At 43.3% G+C, this 14,348-nt stretch overlaps 1 protein-coding gene across 2 annotated transcripts in view; it reads right to left on the bottom strand.

The window, feature by feature from the left end:
• Positions 1–222: 222 nt before the first annotated feature.
• The window catches only part of KIAA0040 (KIAA0040 ortholog), a 74,149-nt gene continuing 60,023 nt past the window's right edge, over positions 223–14,348 (bottom strand). For both annotated transcript variants that reach the window (XM_089676336.1, XM_089676335.1), the window contains exon 3: positions 223–1,166. In XM_089676336.1, coding sequence (XP_089532462.1) covers positions 722–1,096 — 375 coding nt within the window. In that variant the 5' untranslated portion in view covers positions 1,097–1,166 and the 3' untranslated portion in view covers positions 223–721. The remainder of the gene's footprint in view (positions 1,167–14,348) is intronic.

Below are 14,348 nucleotides of genomic sequence, written 5' to 3'. Positions count from 1 at the left end.
TTCCAGCCTGCCTGTAATCCAGTGGTCAGAATTGTGCTGACACACTCCCTTGCACAGCTCTTAATATGGGGGATTCATGTCAGCAAGAGGTATGAAAACAGTATATATATACACATATATATATATATATTTCTTCAATTCTTCCATTCTACAGCTCCCATGTGTTCTCAAGTTTACCTGTAGCGCCACCTGCTGGTGAAATTAAGAATAGTATCACAGCCATAAAATACAATAGATCTTTATATGAACTATGAACTGTATTTCAATATATGGACTCCACCAAGTAAAATCAGTAAAATCAGTGACATCAGGATGGGGAAACTTAGGGAGATAGTAGGTGAGTAGGTGAGAGCCCCTCCGTGTCACCAAGCAGGGCTTACAACAGTGTAGGAAATCCCTTTTCACAGAGTTATGCATGTGAATGATTACACTCCATCCAGATTTATGAGGCACTCCCACTTCTTCATGCTTATAAAAAGGCTTATCTTCAGTTTATTTAATTGAAAAAGACTCGGACACACTGATTGTTCACATTGCTATATGTGGAATGTTATAAGAAGCAGTATCCGCAGACTGAGCTAAGGATGAACAGTAGACCTACAGTATGTATTCTGCATCAAATGCCATAACACTTATTCATATTTTATTGCTAAGCTGTAACAGTCATTCTGTGCTTATCAAGAAGAATCTGTCCAATGGTTTCATGCCCATAGTCCCAGCGCTATACATTAAAAGAAGGAACCTTCTCCAGCATGATGGACTTGCCTTGAGGACTGGAGATCCATAAGTCCTCCTCTCCATTCTTCTTCTTTTTCTTCTTGCTTGGAAGCGGTTTGAGCGTGTTCATTTTTTTGGTCCGACAACAGCAATAGTGACAGCAGATAATACTAGAGATGAACAGAACAAGCAATGGCAGGGCAAGCAGAACTCCCAGGCAGATACTGTTGTAGAGTCCATTTTCATGTTTATTTTGTAACATTGTATAGATGCTCTGGAAGAAAGCAGTTATTTGATCAATGGTGGAAGTGGTGGGTTCTTGGAAGTCTGGTGTACTTGATGGTGTACTGATAGAAGAGTTCAAGCTTTGGAAATCCATTGTGCTGTGGTCATGTAAATACAGTCATATCTAATAATCCAAATGCTTTATGAGAATGTTTAACTTCGTCCTGTGGGAATAAATATATATGTTATTTTATAGACCATTAACAACAGACATTCGTCAAAGTCCCTAGAACGAATTACTAAAAATTTGGGAAACCCCTGCCTTAGAGAAGGAGGACATTTTAAAGCAAAACCCACTGTACAGGACACCAATCTGTAATTTATATGGATCCAAAAAGCATACAAATCCTATTAAACGCCAGTTAAATATAAAGGATCATTTTGGAGCCCACCTCAAAAAATTATTACATTTTTTAAAAAATAATTCTGGGATTCCATCTCAGTTCTCAAACTGCGAGTTTCACATCTCTGCCCTAAAGCAATGGTGTAGAGAACATGTGTCAAACACAAGGCCTGCAGGCTAAGTCCAGCCCACCAAGCCATTTCATGTGGTCCTTGCAACTCTGCTGCTGTACCCCCCTCATCTCCATCCCCTCCTTGTCTCAGCAGAGAGGAGAACAGAACTCCACCAGATCCTGCTCTTCTCTGTCCAGCAGCAGAAAGGCTTTTCTCTGTCCCCCCATATCAGCAGTTGGCAGAAGAGAGGAGGACAGAACTCCTCCTTCAGATTCTACATTTCTCTGTGCAGCCGCAGCACTCCATCATCTCCACCTTCCCTGGTCTCAGCATAAAGCTAACTCCAACCCTCTTCTGGTCCTCCTCCAGACCCTACACTGTCTGCTTCCCAGCTTCTTCCCGGTAGCAGCACAAGGTTAGGGGGGTGCACTGTGATGTAAGGGAGGATGAGAAACTCTTGACCTCTGATGGTGGTGGGGGGCACTTGACATCTGATGTAAGGGGAGTGGGGTGCTCTGGACATCTAGCCTTACCAACGCAACTGGCCCTTTGAGGGCAACCATAATGGTGACCATTATGTTGGAGTTTGACACCCCTGGTGTAGAAGTTGTACTTTCCCTCTCTTTTTGTAACTGTTCTGCATTTTATTTTACTATGTCAGGTAATGATTATTTTGTGGTATACTGACATCAAGTGGAGGTTTCAGGTAACTACAGGTTGTTGGCTATGTGATTTTGATTTCTCCCTCTGTCCTTCCCTCCTGTTTGATTCTAGTTAGTTTAGTCCTAACTAGAACCTTCCCATTTCTTCCATGTACCCTCGGTCAGTGCTAATACTTCACAGAGTTAGGGCTTAGGAAATTCATTGTCTTCTACTTCAAAGGACTAGAAAAACATCCTCTGTTCTGAAATCAGCTGAAGTAAAATTGGATTTAACTTTTGTGTCTAGTTGAAGAGTTAAAGTGTTACTAAACCCACAACAGTAAAATCCAGTACATGCAGTAAAGCATGCTTGTTATACTCACTGTAGAACCTATAACCTATAACCTCTGCATTGTGTAGAAAGGCTGTTCAATCCTGACTTCTCTGATCCTCCCCTTCTCCTAGTGCCCCCCTCTTATCTCCTGATAAGACATATGGTGTGGAGTCACTCTGCACATGCTCAGTTTGGTTTATTTTGCTAGAGAGGTTTTATTTTCTTGGGACTGCATGTGATCAGCACTGGGCCAATCAGAGCTGTCCAGACAAAGGTCAGGGGTTCTGCATCCTCCTAGAGCAAAATGAAAACTCCTCCTACAAGCTTTAACATGTGCTCTGCTGGACACTGATAGAAGTCACAAGACTGCTCTAACTGCTGAAGAGAAAAGATACTTAGCAGTTTATATTTAATAAAATAATTGCACTTCCATGTTCTGTGCACTATAGGAGACCAGATATAGTAAATGCAGGGCCCTGCGCTTATTAACATTTTAAGCTGCCTGTGTATAGTGCCAAATCAGCAGGTGCCCATACTAACCGGACAGACTGGGTCTAAGGAGGTGTGTCAATGCATAAAATGGCATTTGAAACAGAGCAGAGGTACAAAATGATAACCCTTGCCGTGGGGGGCCCACTTCAAAGTTAAAGTGTTACTAAACTCACAACAGTAAAATCAGTCTGTATATGCAGTAAAGCATGCTTGTTATATGCACTGTGAACCCTAAGGGGTTATATCCACCTGATACAGACTGAATCCGTAATTACAAGCACATGCTCAGTTCAGTGTGATTTGCTAGACAGGTTTTCTTTTTCTTGGGAGGGTGCATGTAATCAGCACATGGCCAATCAGCACTGTCCAGAGGGTCAGAGGTTTCACGTCCCCCTAGAGCAGATAGAAAACTCCTCCTACAAGCTTTAACCAGTGCTCTGCTGAAGTCACAAGACTGCTCTAAATGCTGATGAGAAAAGGTATTTAGCCGTTTATATTTACTAAAATATTTGCATTTCCATGTTGTGTCTACTGTGGGAGAGCAGATATAGTGAATGCAGGGTCCTGGGTTTAGTATCACTTTAAGCACATTTTGTCCCCAGTGTTCAGCCAAACAAAGAGATATAGCCACTAACATACTGTAAAATGAGTGTGACACCATGCACATGTAAGTTTTTATCACTTCAAGAGAATTACCAAAGGGTCCCTGACATCAAAAGATTTGTGGTCTGTTGTTTATTGCATACTATGATAAAACAAATCTAGTTATTGCACTGCCTTTATAGATCAGGCAGAATATTGCAAACTAGCGTTAAGAATCTTGTAGCGCTTTATAAAGTACACTGAAAACAAACTGGCACATGTTTATTAAGTACAGATTTCCTGTTTAGTGCGGCGCTCCCCCCTGATCAGGGTCTGAGAACATGACACATCCTGTTTGTGCTAAGATTGGCAACTACCCACTTCTCTCGGTTCTTGCTTCTTGTTTAAAATGAGAATTGCTCTCTGTGTCATTACAAAACGTAACTAACAGTAATGTCATAACTGCTAAAATACAAGCACATTAAAAAAAAGACTAATTACACTAGTTATGAGTTGACTGAAAAATCATAAAATACATTTTTCATTGAAGTAATATAATTCCTTGAATCTCTCTTAATTTCATCTTTTTTTAATTGCCATTATGCAGCAATCAGACTGGGAAAAGGAGCAAAAACAGCTAATGAGGCTATGCTGCAGTGCACATGTGCTGATGGAACTTGTTGACAGAAGGGGAGAGCAGAGTAAGCAGAGGGAAGACAGGGTCAAACTGGTTGTTTTGCAGGCTGGCTGGTAAGTGTTGCTGGGAAATCCTTTGTTTGTTTGTGATGTACATTGCCCTTCCATGTGCACCTTACTGCTAAGACTGGTTATAGGTTGGGATGGTTGCCATTTTTTGTGTAGTTGGCTAATTTGGATGCAGGGACACTCTGGATGCCTTTGCTGTCATTCTGGTATAACTGAGCATCACATGCGCCCCTGTACTTTTAAGGAGGAATAGGCTCCTCCAGGCAAACATGCCCTTTACCTATCCATTGATACATGTGCTCCTACTATGGAGGCTTTGGAAATTTTAGTTAGGTCCACAGTATACAGAGGACACTTGACGTGTGACTGTAGCTTACGCATGTATTTGCAAATGTGTGCAAACAAAACCCTCTGTTTTTAACGCAAACTCTTAGACAGGGCCAAATTGGTTGTTTTGCAGGCTGGCTGGTAAGTGTTGCTGGGAAATCCTTTGTTTGGTTGCAATAAGTTCATAAGTATTCTGCTACTCCTTTGCTGTCCAATCAGGGCAGAGTGTTTGGCCTCAATTCTGAGTCACTTCCCCGGGACAAGCATAGTAGTAAGGCATTCTGAAACTTTTCTGACACTCGTGTAGTGCCCCTCCATTTTAGCAATGGGGAGCTATATAGTTTTTAGGCAGAGGTTGAGTAGCAGCCTGGGAATAGTTAGCCAGGTTACTCTAGGTTAGAGCTGGGGGCTTTGCAGGACAGTTCCCTGATACCTCCCCCTGCTCTAGAAACTTGAGAAGATTCTGGAAGGATCAGGGTAAAGAGGGGCTGATCTGCATGTTTAAGGGACTTTGACCAATCCCCAAGCAGGAGGCTTGGCACGGAATCAGGGCGGCCCTTAAGTATGAGAGAGCCTGATCAGCAGGGGTAGTGTGTCGGGTGGAAGATGGAGTGAAGGCTGGAGTGTGGAGCCTAGGAGGAGGCCCAGGAGAGGGGCCCACCTACAGGCTGGACCTGAAAGGAGGATCTCTCTGCCTCATTGTCCCCAGAGAAAGGACAGCCTGTGGAGCAGGGAAGAAGCCAGCCCAGCATAAAGCCTGAAGGCAACCACCAACCCACCAAGCTCACAGCAGAGATAGAGTGAGTAATCCTACATCCCCCTGGGCTGGATAAGGGGAGAGGTAGAGTCAGGTAGAAAACCCAGCTAGCTTCTCATCTGGGGCTGTTTTGCTAAGTGGAGAGAAAGGACAGCCTGTGGAGCAGGGAAGAAGCCAGCCCAGCATAAAGCCTGAAGGCAACCACCAACCCACCAAGCTCACAGCAGAGATAGAGTGAGTAATCCTACATCCCCCTGGGCTGGATAAGGGGAGAGGTAGAGTCAGGTAGAAAACCCAGCTAGCTTCTCATCTGGGGCTGTTTTGCTAAGTGGCAGTTTCTGGGTCCCCTTGCCCAAAGAATACCCTCCGTGCATCTGGGTGAAGATTCATCTGGGGTCTGAGGAGGTACACCAGAGAGCTGGAATGCTTTTAAAGGAGAGACTTTTTTTGTCCACATCTTTACATACTGTGCTTGCTAAGGAGTTTGTCCTCAGGTTTGTAGTTTCCTTGGGCATCCCATACACCCCTTAAGTCCACCCAAGTTCTAAATCTCTTAATAAAATCACAAAGCCAAGCTCAAGGACTGTTTACTGACTCTGAGTGCAAAGTGTGGAAGAAAATGCATGTTGCCTGGATGAGCAGAGCTTTAGGGAGACCCAAAACTCAGCAACTCCTAAGGGGATAGTGCTACACTCACAAAAGCAATAGAATTACAATCAGAGACAGTGAGGCAACTAGCATTTTCAGGAGGAGACTAGAAGTGGCAGCCTCGGTATGTCTCTTATCACAGATGTACTCAAAAGTCCACCTAGGAACATTCTGCTATTAAACTAAGCCAACATACCAGAACTTAAAGCAGAACTAAAGGCAAAACTTTGCTTTTCCATTTTGGATAGAGAAGGGGAGTGTTAGCACATCTGTAATTGTTTCTTCCCATCTGTGTCCCATTGTGGAGTTTTCTTTTCACTTCTTGGCTCATAGCCAAAGCAGGAGGGATTCCATCCAAAAGTAAGGGAATTTCTTGTTGCCACTAGATTCACCAGAAATAATGTCCCTGTTATTATTTTCCTTCTATTCTTGTTCTGGAGAACTCAAAATATGGGATTTTCTCACTTTCACTCTTGGTGATAATGGTAAACAGGACAAATGGGGGGGGGGGGGGGAAGGGCACAGCTATAAAAACCTGAAAGGGGTTCTAATCTCTCTCCACTCTATTCAAAGCTAAATTTAATTTCTTCAATTGCATCTTAAAGAGGAGCTTTACCAACCCCCTTCCCTGGGTTAATTGTAATAATAATCCCTTTTTACCCGGTATGCTGGGTTGAGCTGGCCTAACATGCTCACCTGCCTAGCAAATTCAACTCTCGCCTGCTGTGACATACCAAGAGCTACCACACTCCAGGTCCCATGCTGCCATCTTCTTTTTGATGTCATCAGGTAGCAAGCTGTCTCTTTTGGGTCCCACTGGCTGATCTTCTTATGATGTTCACCGCAGTATCACTGTTTAAAGTGGAACTTCACTCTCCCAATCAACACTGACTTTTTAAAATTCTTTTGTTGCTAGAATTAATAAATAGATAGAAAAGTATATTGTATTATATTTACATGTTTTAAACTTTTTTTTTTACATTTCTTAGTTACGTGCTCATTTCCAGGTCTAGGCAAATTAAATCAAACATCCCAGGAGTCTTTAGGAGGGGTTTACTCAGCTAAGAACACCGTCTTGTCTGCATGCGTAAGCTAAGGGCAGAAGGATTCCAGGAACTAACTGCTACATGAATCATCTGCCCTTGCTCAAGATGGTCATGGCCAAAAATGGTAGGGGGGTGTTTTTCAAACTGATTTCTCAGCAAAATAAAACATGGAGACACAGATGGATGGGGAAGTTTGTTTTGAATATTAAAAATGAATTAAATGTAGTTTTTGGTTTGTTTTGCCCAGGTGCTGTGTAGTTCTGCTTTAGGGCAGGCTGCACTCCACAAAAAAGGGAACCCCTTTAGGCATTATAACAGGCATTATAGAGAGATCCATTGTTGTTAACCTGACATTTCTGTTTAGCTCTGTTAAAATTAAACTGGAACTCCACTGCATCTGAGCACCACCAAAATGCAATATAATTCATTTTTAATATAAAAGCAAACTCCTCCATCCATCTGCGTCTCCATGCTTTATTTTGATGAGAAATCATTTTGAAAAACACTCCCTGGTATTTCTGGCAGTGGCCATCTTGAGTAAGGGCAGATGATTCATGTTGCAGTTACTTCTGGAATCCATCTGCCCTTTGCTCAGTCATTGGCTGAGCTGAAAACCCTCCCTCCCCTCCTCAAGACTCCTAGAATGTATGACATAATTTGCCTAGGCATGGAAACCAGAAAGTAACTGAAGAAAAACGCAAAACATTCCTGGAATAATTCCTGGAATCCATCTGCCCTTAGCTCAGGTATGCAGACAGGAAGGTGTACTTAGCTGATAAAACCCATCCTCCCCTCCTGGAATGTATGGCATAATTTGCCTAGGACTGGAAACCATTAAGTAACTAAAGAAATGTAAAAAAAAAGGTTAAAACAAGTAAATATGATATACTTCCTATCTATTTCCTAATCCTAGCAGCATAAGGATTAGAAATAGTCCATGTTGATTGAGACAGTGAAGTTCCACTTTAAGACCATTATACAGCTATGACATCTTATGACAGTGAACGACTCCTGGTTTGAGTCAGATCAGACAGAAGTCACCGTAGTTGAGTAATATACATACTCGGCCCATTGTTAGAATCCACCGAGTGGGTTTCATGACTGCCAAGCTGTCCCTATGTAGCTGTTCTGCCAGTAATGTGCTGTTTAGATTCTGCTAAAGTACTTCGATATGTTTATACAGACGAATGCTTCTCTTGTTTAATCATAAAACTCTGTGATTAACAAATATGCTTGGTATTCTGGCTAAATGATAATCATTTGAGGAGTGCTGATGAGCTCTTACAAGGAGGCTATAGCTTTCTGTAAAAAAATTATACTAATGCATTAAAAAAAAAAATCAAATATGTTTAACCAGTTCCATGCCGCCCTATAGCAGAAATACTGCTACAGGGCGGCATGGGTGCGCAAAATCAAATATATATAAGTGATTCTGCAGTTCTGGGTAGGGGACGCGCACACGCTGCCATTTGAGGCCTCGTCTGTCAATCACCGGGTCACGGCTGGTGATTATTCGCTGGCACCCGTTGATCGCCAAGTATCTCCGACCAGGTGGAGAGTCCTGTGTATAAACAACACAGATCTCTCCCCTGTCAACTCCTGCACACTAAATATAAACAGTGTCGGTCACCGTGAATATAAACCAAATGCCCCAATGTTCAATAAAATTGTTGCTTTTTCAATTTGAATCCATACACCCTAATATAATCTTCATATAGTCCGCCAGTTCTTAGTGCTCCATCAATTCTCTATGTTCATCAAACCAATACGTCCTCTTCTATTCTTCGTACCAGATTGACAGGTAATGCAGGCTTAACTCAGACCAGGTTCAGGCTCCAGGCTCTTGCTACCAGTACTCCGAATCATCGATGTGAATGTCCAGAATGAAAGTACAAGATCATTGTGCAAAACCTTCTTAAAAGTTGTATGAATCTTTATTAAAAGTGCTTACATCATAGCAGAGTATATGCAGCTTTAAAATCAGCCTAATAGCTCACTATCTCCTTTTGGCAGTCTGGACCTCATCCAAGATGGCTGCTGCGATACTTCCGGTAACGTCTGACATCACTTTCTGACGCGTTTCGTCATCACAACTTTATCAAATGATCTCCTGAGCTCCTGCACGCTGCTTTGTATGGCTCTGCATAGAAGAGCCATACAAAGCAATGTGCTTACAGTGAAACACAGCACACATTCCAAGTAGTGAAACAGCACACAGTTAATCCTTTGATCGCTCCAGATGTTAACCCCTTCCTGCCCAGTGCCATTAGTACAGCTTTTTATTAGCACTGATCACTGTATTGGTGTCACTGGGGATGTCAGTGACACTAAGTCAGTTCCCCCACAGTGTTAGAAACCCGCTTTAAGTCACTGATTGCCGCCATTACTAGTAATAAAAAAAAAATTCCAGTATCTATACCGCCATTTGGAAATGCTATAACGTTCACGTAAACCAATTAATTTACACGTATTGAGATTTTTTTTTTAGCAAAGACATGTAGCAGAATACATTTTGGCCTAAATTTATGACGAAATTTGATTTTTTAAATTTTTTTACTGGACATGTTTAATAGCAAGAAGTCCAAAATATTGTATTTCTTTCACAATTGTCAGTCTTTTTTTGTTTATAGTGCAAAAAAATGAAAAACGCACAGGCGATCAAATACCACTGAAAGAAAGCTCTATTTGTGGGAAAAAAAGGATGTAAATTTTAGTTGGGTGCAGCATTGCATGACCGCGCAATTAAAGTAACGAAGAAAAAAAAAATGGCCTGGTCAGGAAGGGGGGGGGGGGGATCCTCTGGAGGGCAAGTGGTTAAATGAAAGCCTAATTTGGGACCCAGCCACCCACCCACTAGTGCTCGCCTGCCCCCTCTCCTGTATGTTTTCCTTTTTTTCTCTTTATACTTACATTTTTCAAGGTCCTCATGCCAGTTACGTGACATGCAGGATGCTCTTCTTTTCCCAATATTCTCCCAGCAGTAGACAGCACTGGATGATGCAGAGAGCACCTTTCTGTAATATTATATTGGGAATAAAGGGTGCTGTGGTGATGCCCCATCAGGGAAGGTTCCATGACACTTTGCACTCACAGTGTCTCCTCAGTCCTCTAGGATGAGTGACACTGGGCATCATTTAACCTGGAAGACTGCAGACATCTTGTGGTGATATAGAAGTACTGCGGAGGAATACTTCAGATTAAATGTGGTTATTGAAGCCTTAGCTGCTTTTTAATTAGTAGCACCTTCTGGGGGTCTGTTCTTATTTATTTTTAATTGCCCAGATGTTAGCTTTAAATTATTATAAATACTTGACTCTGTATTTTAACTGAATCTGGAAATCTCCTGCACTGCACTACAACGTGTTTTGTAGGGAGGTCACTAACCTGGATGTGCTGTTTAAAAGACTGATTGGCCAAAAATAAAAATCATTTGCTAGGTAACAAAGAATCTTCCTGTGCTCACTGTCACAGCATCTAACACAGGGGAAGCAACATTTTGAGCATGGTGTGTCGAAAAACGTTTTCGAAGAAATTAAGAGTGCCAGTTATATAAAAAATGTCAACTTTACACACTCAATCAGGAAAAGGCTGTAAACAATAGTAAGAAAACATCGAGCTTTTAAGGATGGCAAATGTTCCAGAACATATAAACTGTGAGGCGAGTATGGTAAAGTTGAAATGAATATGTTAACTGAGGACTGTTAACAGTTGGAAATTAGGTGTGAGTGTGTGATAGCTGTCACCCTAATAAAGTTCTCTCAGATCAAACACAATCTTTGCACCCTCACACCTTAAATCAGCCCTCATCACACCTCAGATCACCCTAATTCCTGCACCTTCACACCTCAGATCACCCTAATTCCTGCATCTTCTCACCTCAGATTACCCCAATTCCTGCATCTTCACACCTCAGATTACCCCAATTCCTGCATCTTCACACCTCAGATTACCCCAATTCCTGTACCTTCACACCTCAGGTTACCCCAATTCCTGTACCTTCACACCTCAGATTACCCCAATTTCTGTACCTTCACACCTCAGATCACCCCAATTCCTGCACATTTACCCCTCAGATTACCAAAAAACCTGCATTTTCACACCCCAGATCAGCCCTGATTCCTGCACCTGTGATAGCGGTCACCCTAATAAAGTTCTCTCAGATCAAACCCAATCTCTGCACCCTCAGACCTTAAATCAGCCCTCATCCCTGCATCTTCACACCTCAGATCACCCTAATTCCTGCACCTTCACACCTCAGATCACCCTAATTCCTGCATCTTCACACCTCAGATTACCCCAATTCCTGCATCTTCACACCTCAGATTACCCCAATTCCTGCATCTTCACACCTCAGATTACCCCAATTCCTGTACCTTCACACCTCAGATTACCCCAATTCCTGTACCTTCACACCTCAGATCACCCCAATTCCTGCACATTTACCCCTCAGATTACCAAAAAAACCTGCATTTTCACACCCCAGACCAGCCCTGATTCCTGCACCTTCACACCTCAGATTAGCCCAATTCCCGCACCTTCACACCTACAATCACCCCAGATCCTGTACATTTGCCCCACCAAATCAGGCCCAAATACTATTTCTTCAGGCTTTAGATTAGCCCCAATTCCTATTTCTTAAGGCCTCAGATCAGCCCCAATTCCTTCACCTTTACACTTCGGATTAGCTCCAGTTCCTGACTTTTACAGCTCAGATCACCCCAACTCCTGCACCTCCAGACCTCAGATCAGCTTCAATTCCTGCATCTCCAGACCTCAGATCAGCTTCAATTCCTGCATCTCCAGGCCTCAGGTCAGCCTCAATTCCTGCATCTCCAGGCCTCAGATCAGCCTCAATTCCTGTACCATCACACCTCAGATCACTCCATTTCCTGCACCTTCACATCTCAGCTCACACGAATGCCTGCATCTTTAACCATCAGATCACCCCTATGTCTATACTTTTACACCCCAGATCAGCCCTAATTTTTGCACCTTTACACCTCAAATCACCCCAATTTCTGCACCTTCACACCTCAGATCAGCCCCAATTTCTGCACCTTCACACCTCAGGTCAGTCCCAATTTTTGCACCTTCACACCTCAGGTTACCCCAATTTGTGCACCTTGAGACCTCAGTTCACCCCAATTCCTGCACTTTTACAACCCAGATCAGCCCCAATTCCTGTTCCTTCAGGCCTCAGATCAGTCCCAATTCTAGCATTTTCACACCTCAGATCAATAAAATACCTGCATCTTTACACCTCTAATCATCTCCAATTCCTGCACCCTTGCAGTTTATATCGCCCAATTCCTGCACCTTCACACTTCAGTTTACCTCAAATCCTGCACCTTCACACCTCAGATTAGCCCCAATTCCTGCACCTTCACACCTCAGATCAGCCCCAATTCCTGCACCTTCACACCTTAGATCAGCCCCAATTCCTGCACCTTCACACCTCAGATCGGCCCCAATTCCTGCACCTTTACACCTCAGATCAGCCCCAATTCCTGCACCTTCATTCTCCAGCGCCACTTCAAGCCTCAGATAAGCCCCAATTCTTGAACCCCCAGAACTCTGATCACAATTTCTGTACCTTCACACCGCAGATCAGCCCCAATTCCTGCACCTTCATTCTCCAGCGACACTTTCTGTGCCACTTCAGGCCTCAGATAAGCCCCAATTCTTGAACCCCCAGAACTCTGATCACAATTCCTGTACCTTCACACCTCAGATCAGCCCCAGTTACTGCACCTTCACACTTCAGCTCACCCCATATCCTGCACTTTCATATCTCAGATCATCTCCATTCCTGTACCTTCACACCTCAGATTGGCCCAATTCCTGCACCTCCAAGCCTCAGATCAGTCCCAATTCCTGCCCTTCGCACCTCAGATCAGTCCCAATTTCTGCACCTCCAAACCTCAATTCATCCCGATTTCTGCATTTTTACAACTCAGATCAGCCCCAATTCCTGTTCCTTCAGGCTACAGATCAGCTCCAATTACTGCACCTTTACACTTCAGCTCACCCCATATCCTGCACCTTCATAGCTCAGAGTAGCCCAATTCCTGCACCTTCACACTTCCAAACACCCCAAATCCTGCACATTTGCACCCCAGATCAGGCCCAATTCATGTTTCTTCAGGCCTCAGATCAGCTCTAGTTTCAGCCCACCCCAATTCCTGCACTTGTTACTCATAAAAGATTGCTCTGGAAGGGATTAATAGCCATTTGAAGATAAACCTCTCTGGCTACATCCCCTCCAAGCTGAGCCAGGTGCATGGATGCTTAGGGAGAGAAATGTTCAGAGGGAGGGCAGGTACACTGATAGTAAATGCCTGGCTATGAGCCGGCTCAGGCTAAAAGAGTGCTGTACCACAGAGGAGGAAAAATACTGAATATAATTACTCTTTCAACGTGAGAACAAGCAACCTGGGCAATCCGACTTGACACAGCTTCAGTGTGGAGAGAGCAATGCAGGAACCGACACCAGTGGGAACAGAGGTAGGCGGGCACCAGCCACATTGCTTCTTCTGTATGGAGCCGCTGGCCAGCTATATTGTTTGGCAGATGGGTCTCCCAGGACTCCCCTTGGGCTCCATCCTTAATGTTGTCGTGTGCCACCTCTGGCACTAGTGCCGGGGGGTTGCCTACCCCTGATCTAGCATCACCAATTACATGCAACGTATCCAGTATGAAACAGCAGAGTAGCGGCCAATGTATCTTGGGGAATGCAATGATTTTGCCTGTATTTTATATAAATGTATACAATTGTATTTTTATAAATAACAAATATGATCATTGCATTCACCAAGATACATTGGCTGCTCCTCTGCTGACTGCTTCATATTGGATACTTTGTACATAATTAGTGATACTATTCATTGTGGCTGGGATTTGGGAATTTCCCTTGTTGCTTTTTACATACATTTATGTATCTGATTCAAGGGTATTGTCTTTTTTGGACATTGTAGCTGTAGTTTTATAACTCTAAGCTCTACAAACTGATATAGATAGTTATAGGTTAGACAGTTCACCAATGTATTTAAAGTGGTTGTAAACCCAGAAATTAAATATGAGCAAAGCATATCCCTCTATAGTGTGTGCTTGTCTCAATTAAGAGCAATAAGTGTAATTTCTGTCTGTTGCCTCGCTCCTCTGCCATCAGCATGAATCATTGAATTTTCCTGACACCAAGAGAAAAATGGTGACCGGGGAGGGGCCTCCAGCATATTGACAGCCTCAGGTCTCTTCCTGTGTGCTGTGTGGAGGGTGTGTGTCTCTTCCCTCCAATCAGCTCTCAGAACTCTCCTCACTAAGCTCTACAAAGTGCAACTTCAGCTCTCCGCCCCCTATTT

The sequence above is a fragment of the Staurois parvus genome, unplaced genomic scaffold (assembly GCF_062004578.1).
Source record: "Staurois parvus isolate SC_StPar_1 unplaced genomic scaffold, SC_StPar_1.0 ptg000166l, whole genome shotgun sequence".
Classification (NCBI taxonomy): domain Eukaryota; kingdom Metazoa; phylum Chordata; class Amphibia; order Anura; family Ranidae; genus Staurois; species Staurois parvus.
The sequence above is the reverse complement of the archived record's forward strand: the minus strand, read 5'-3'. Positions and strand labels throughout refer to the sequence as shown.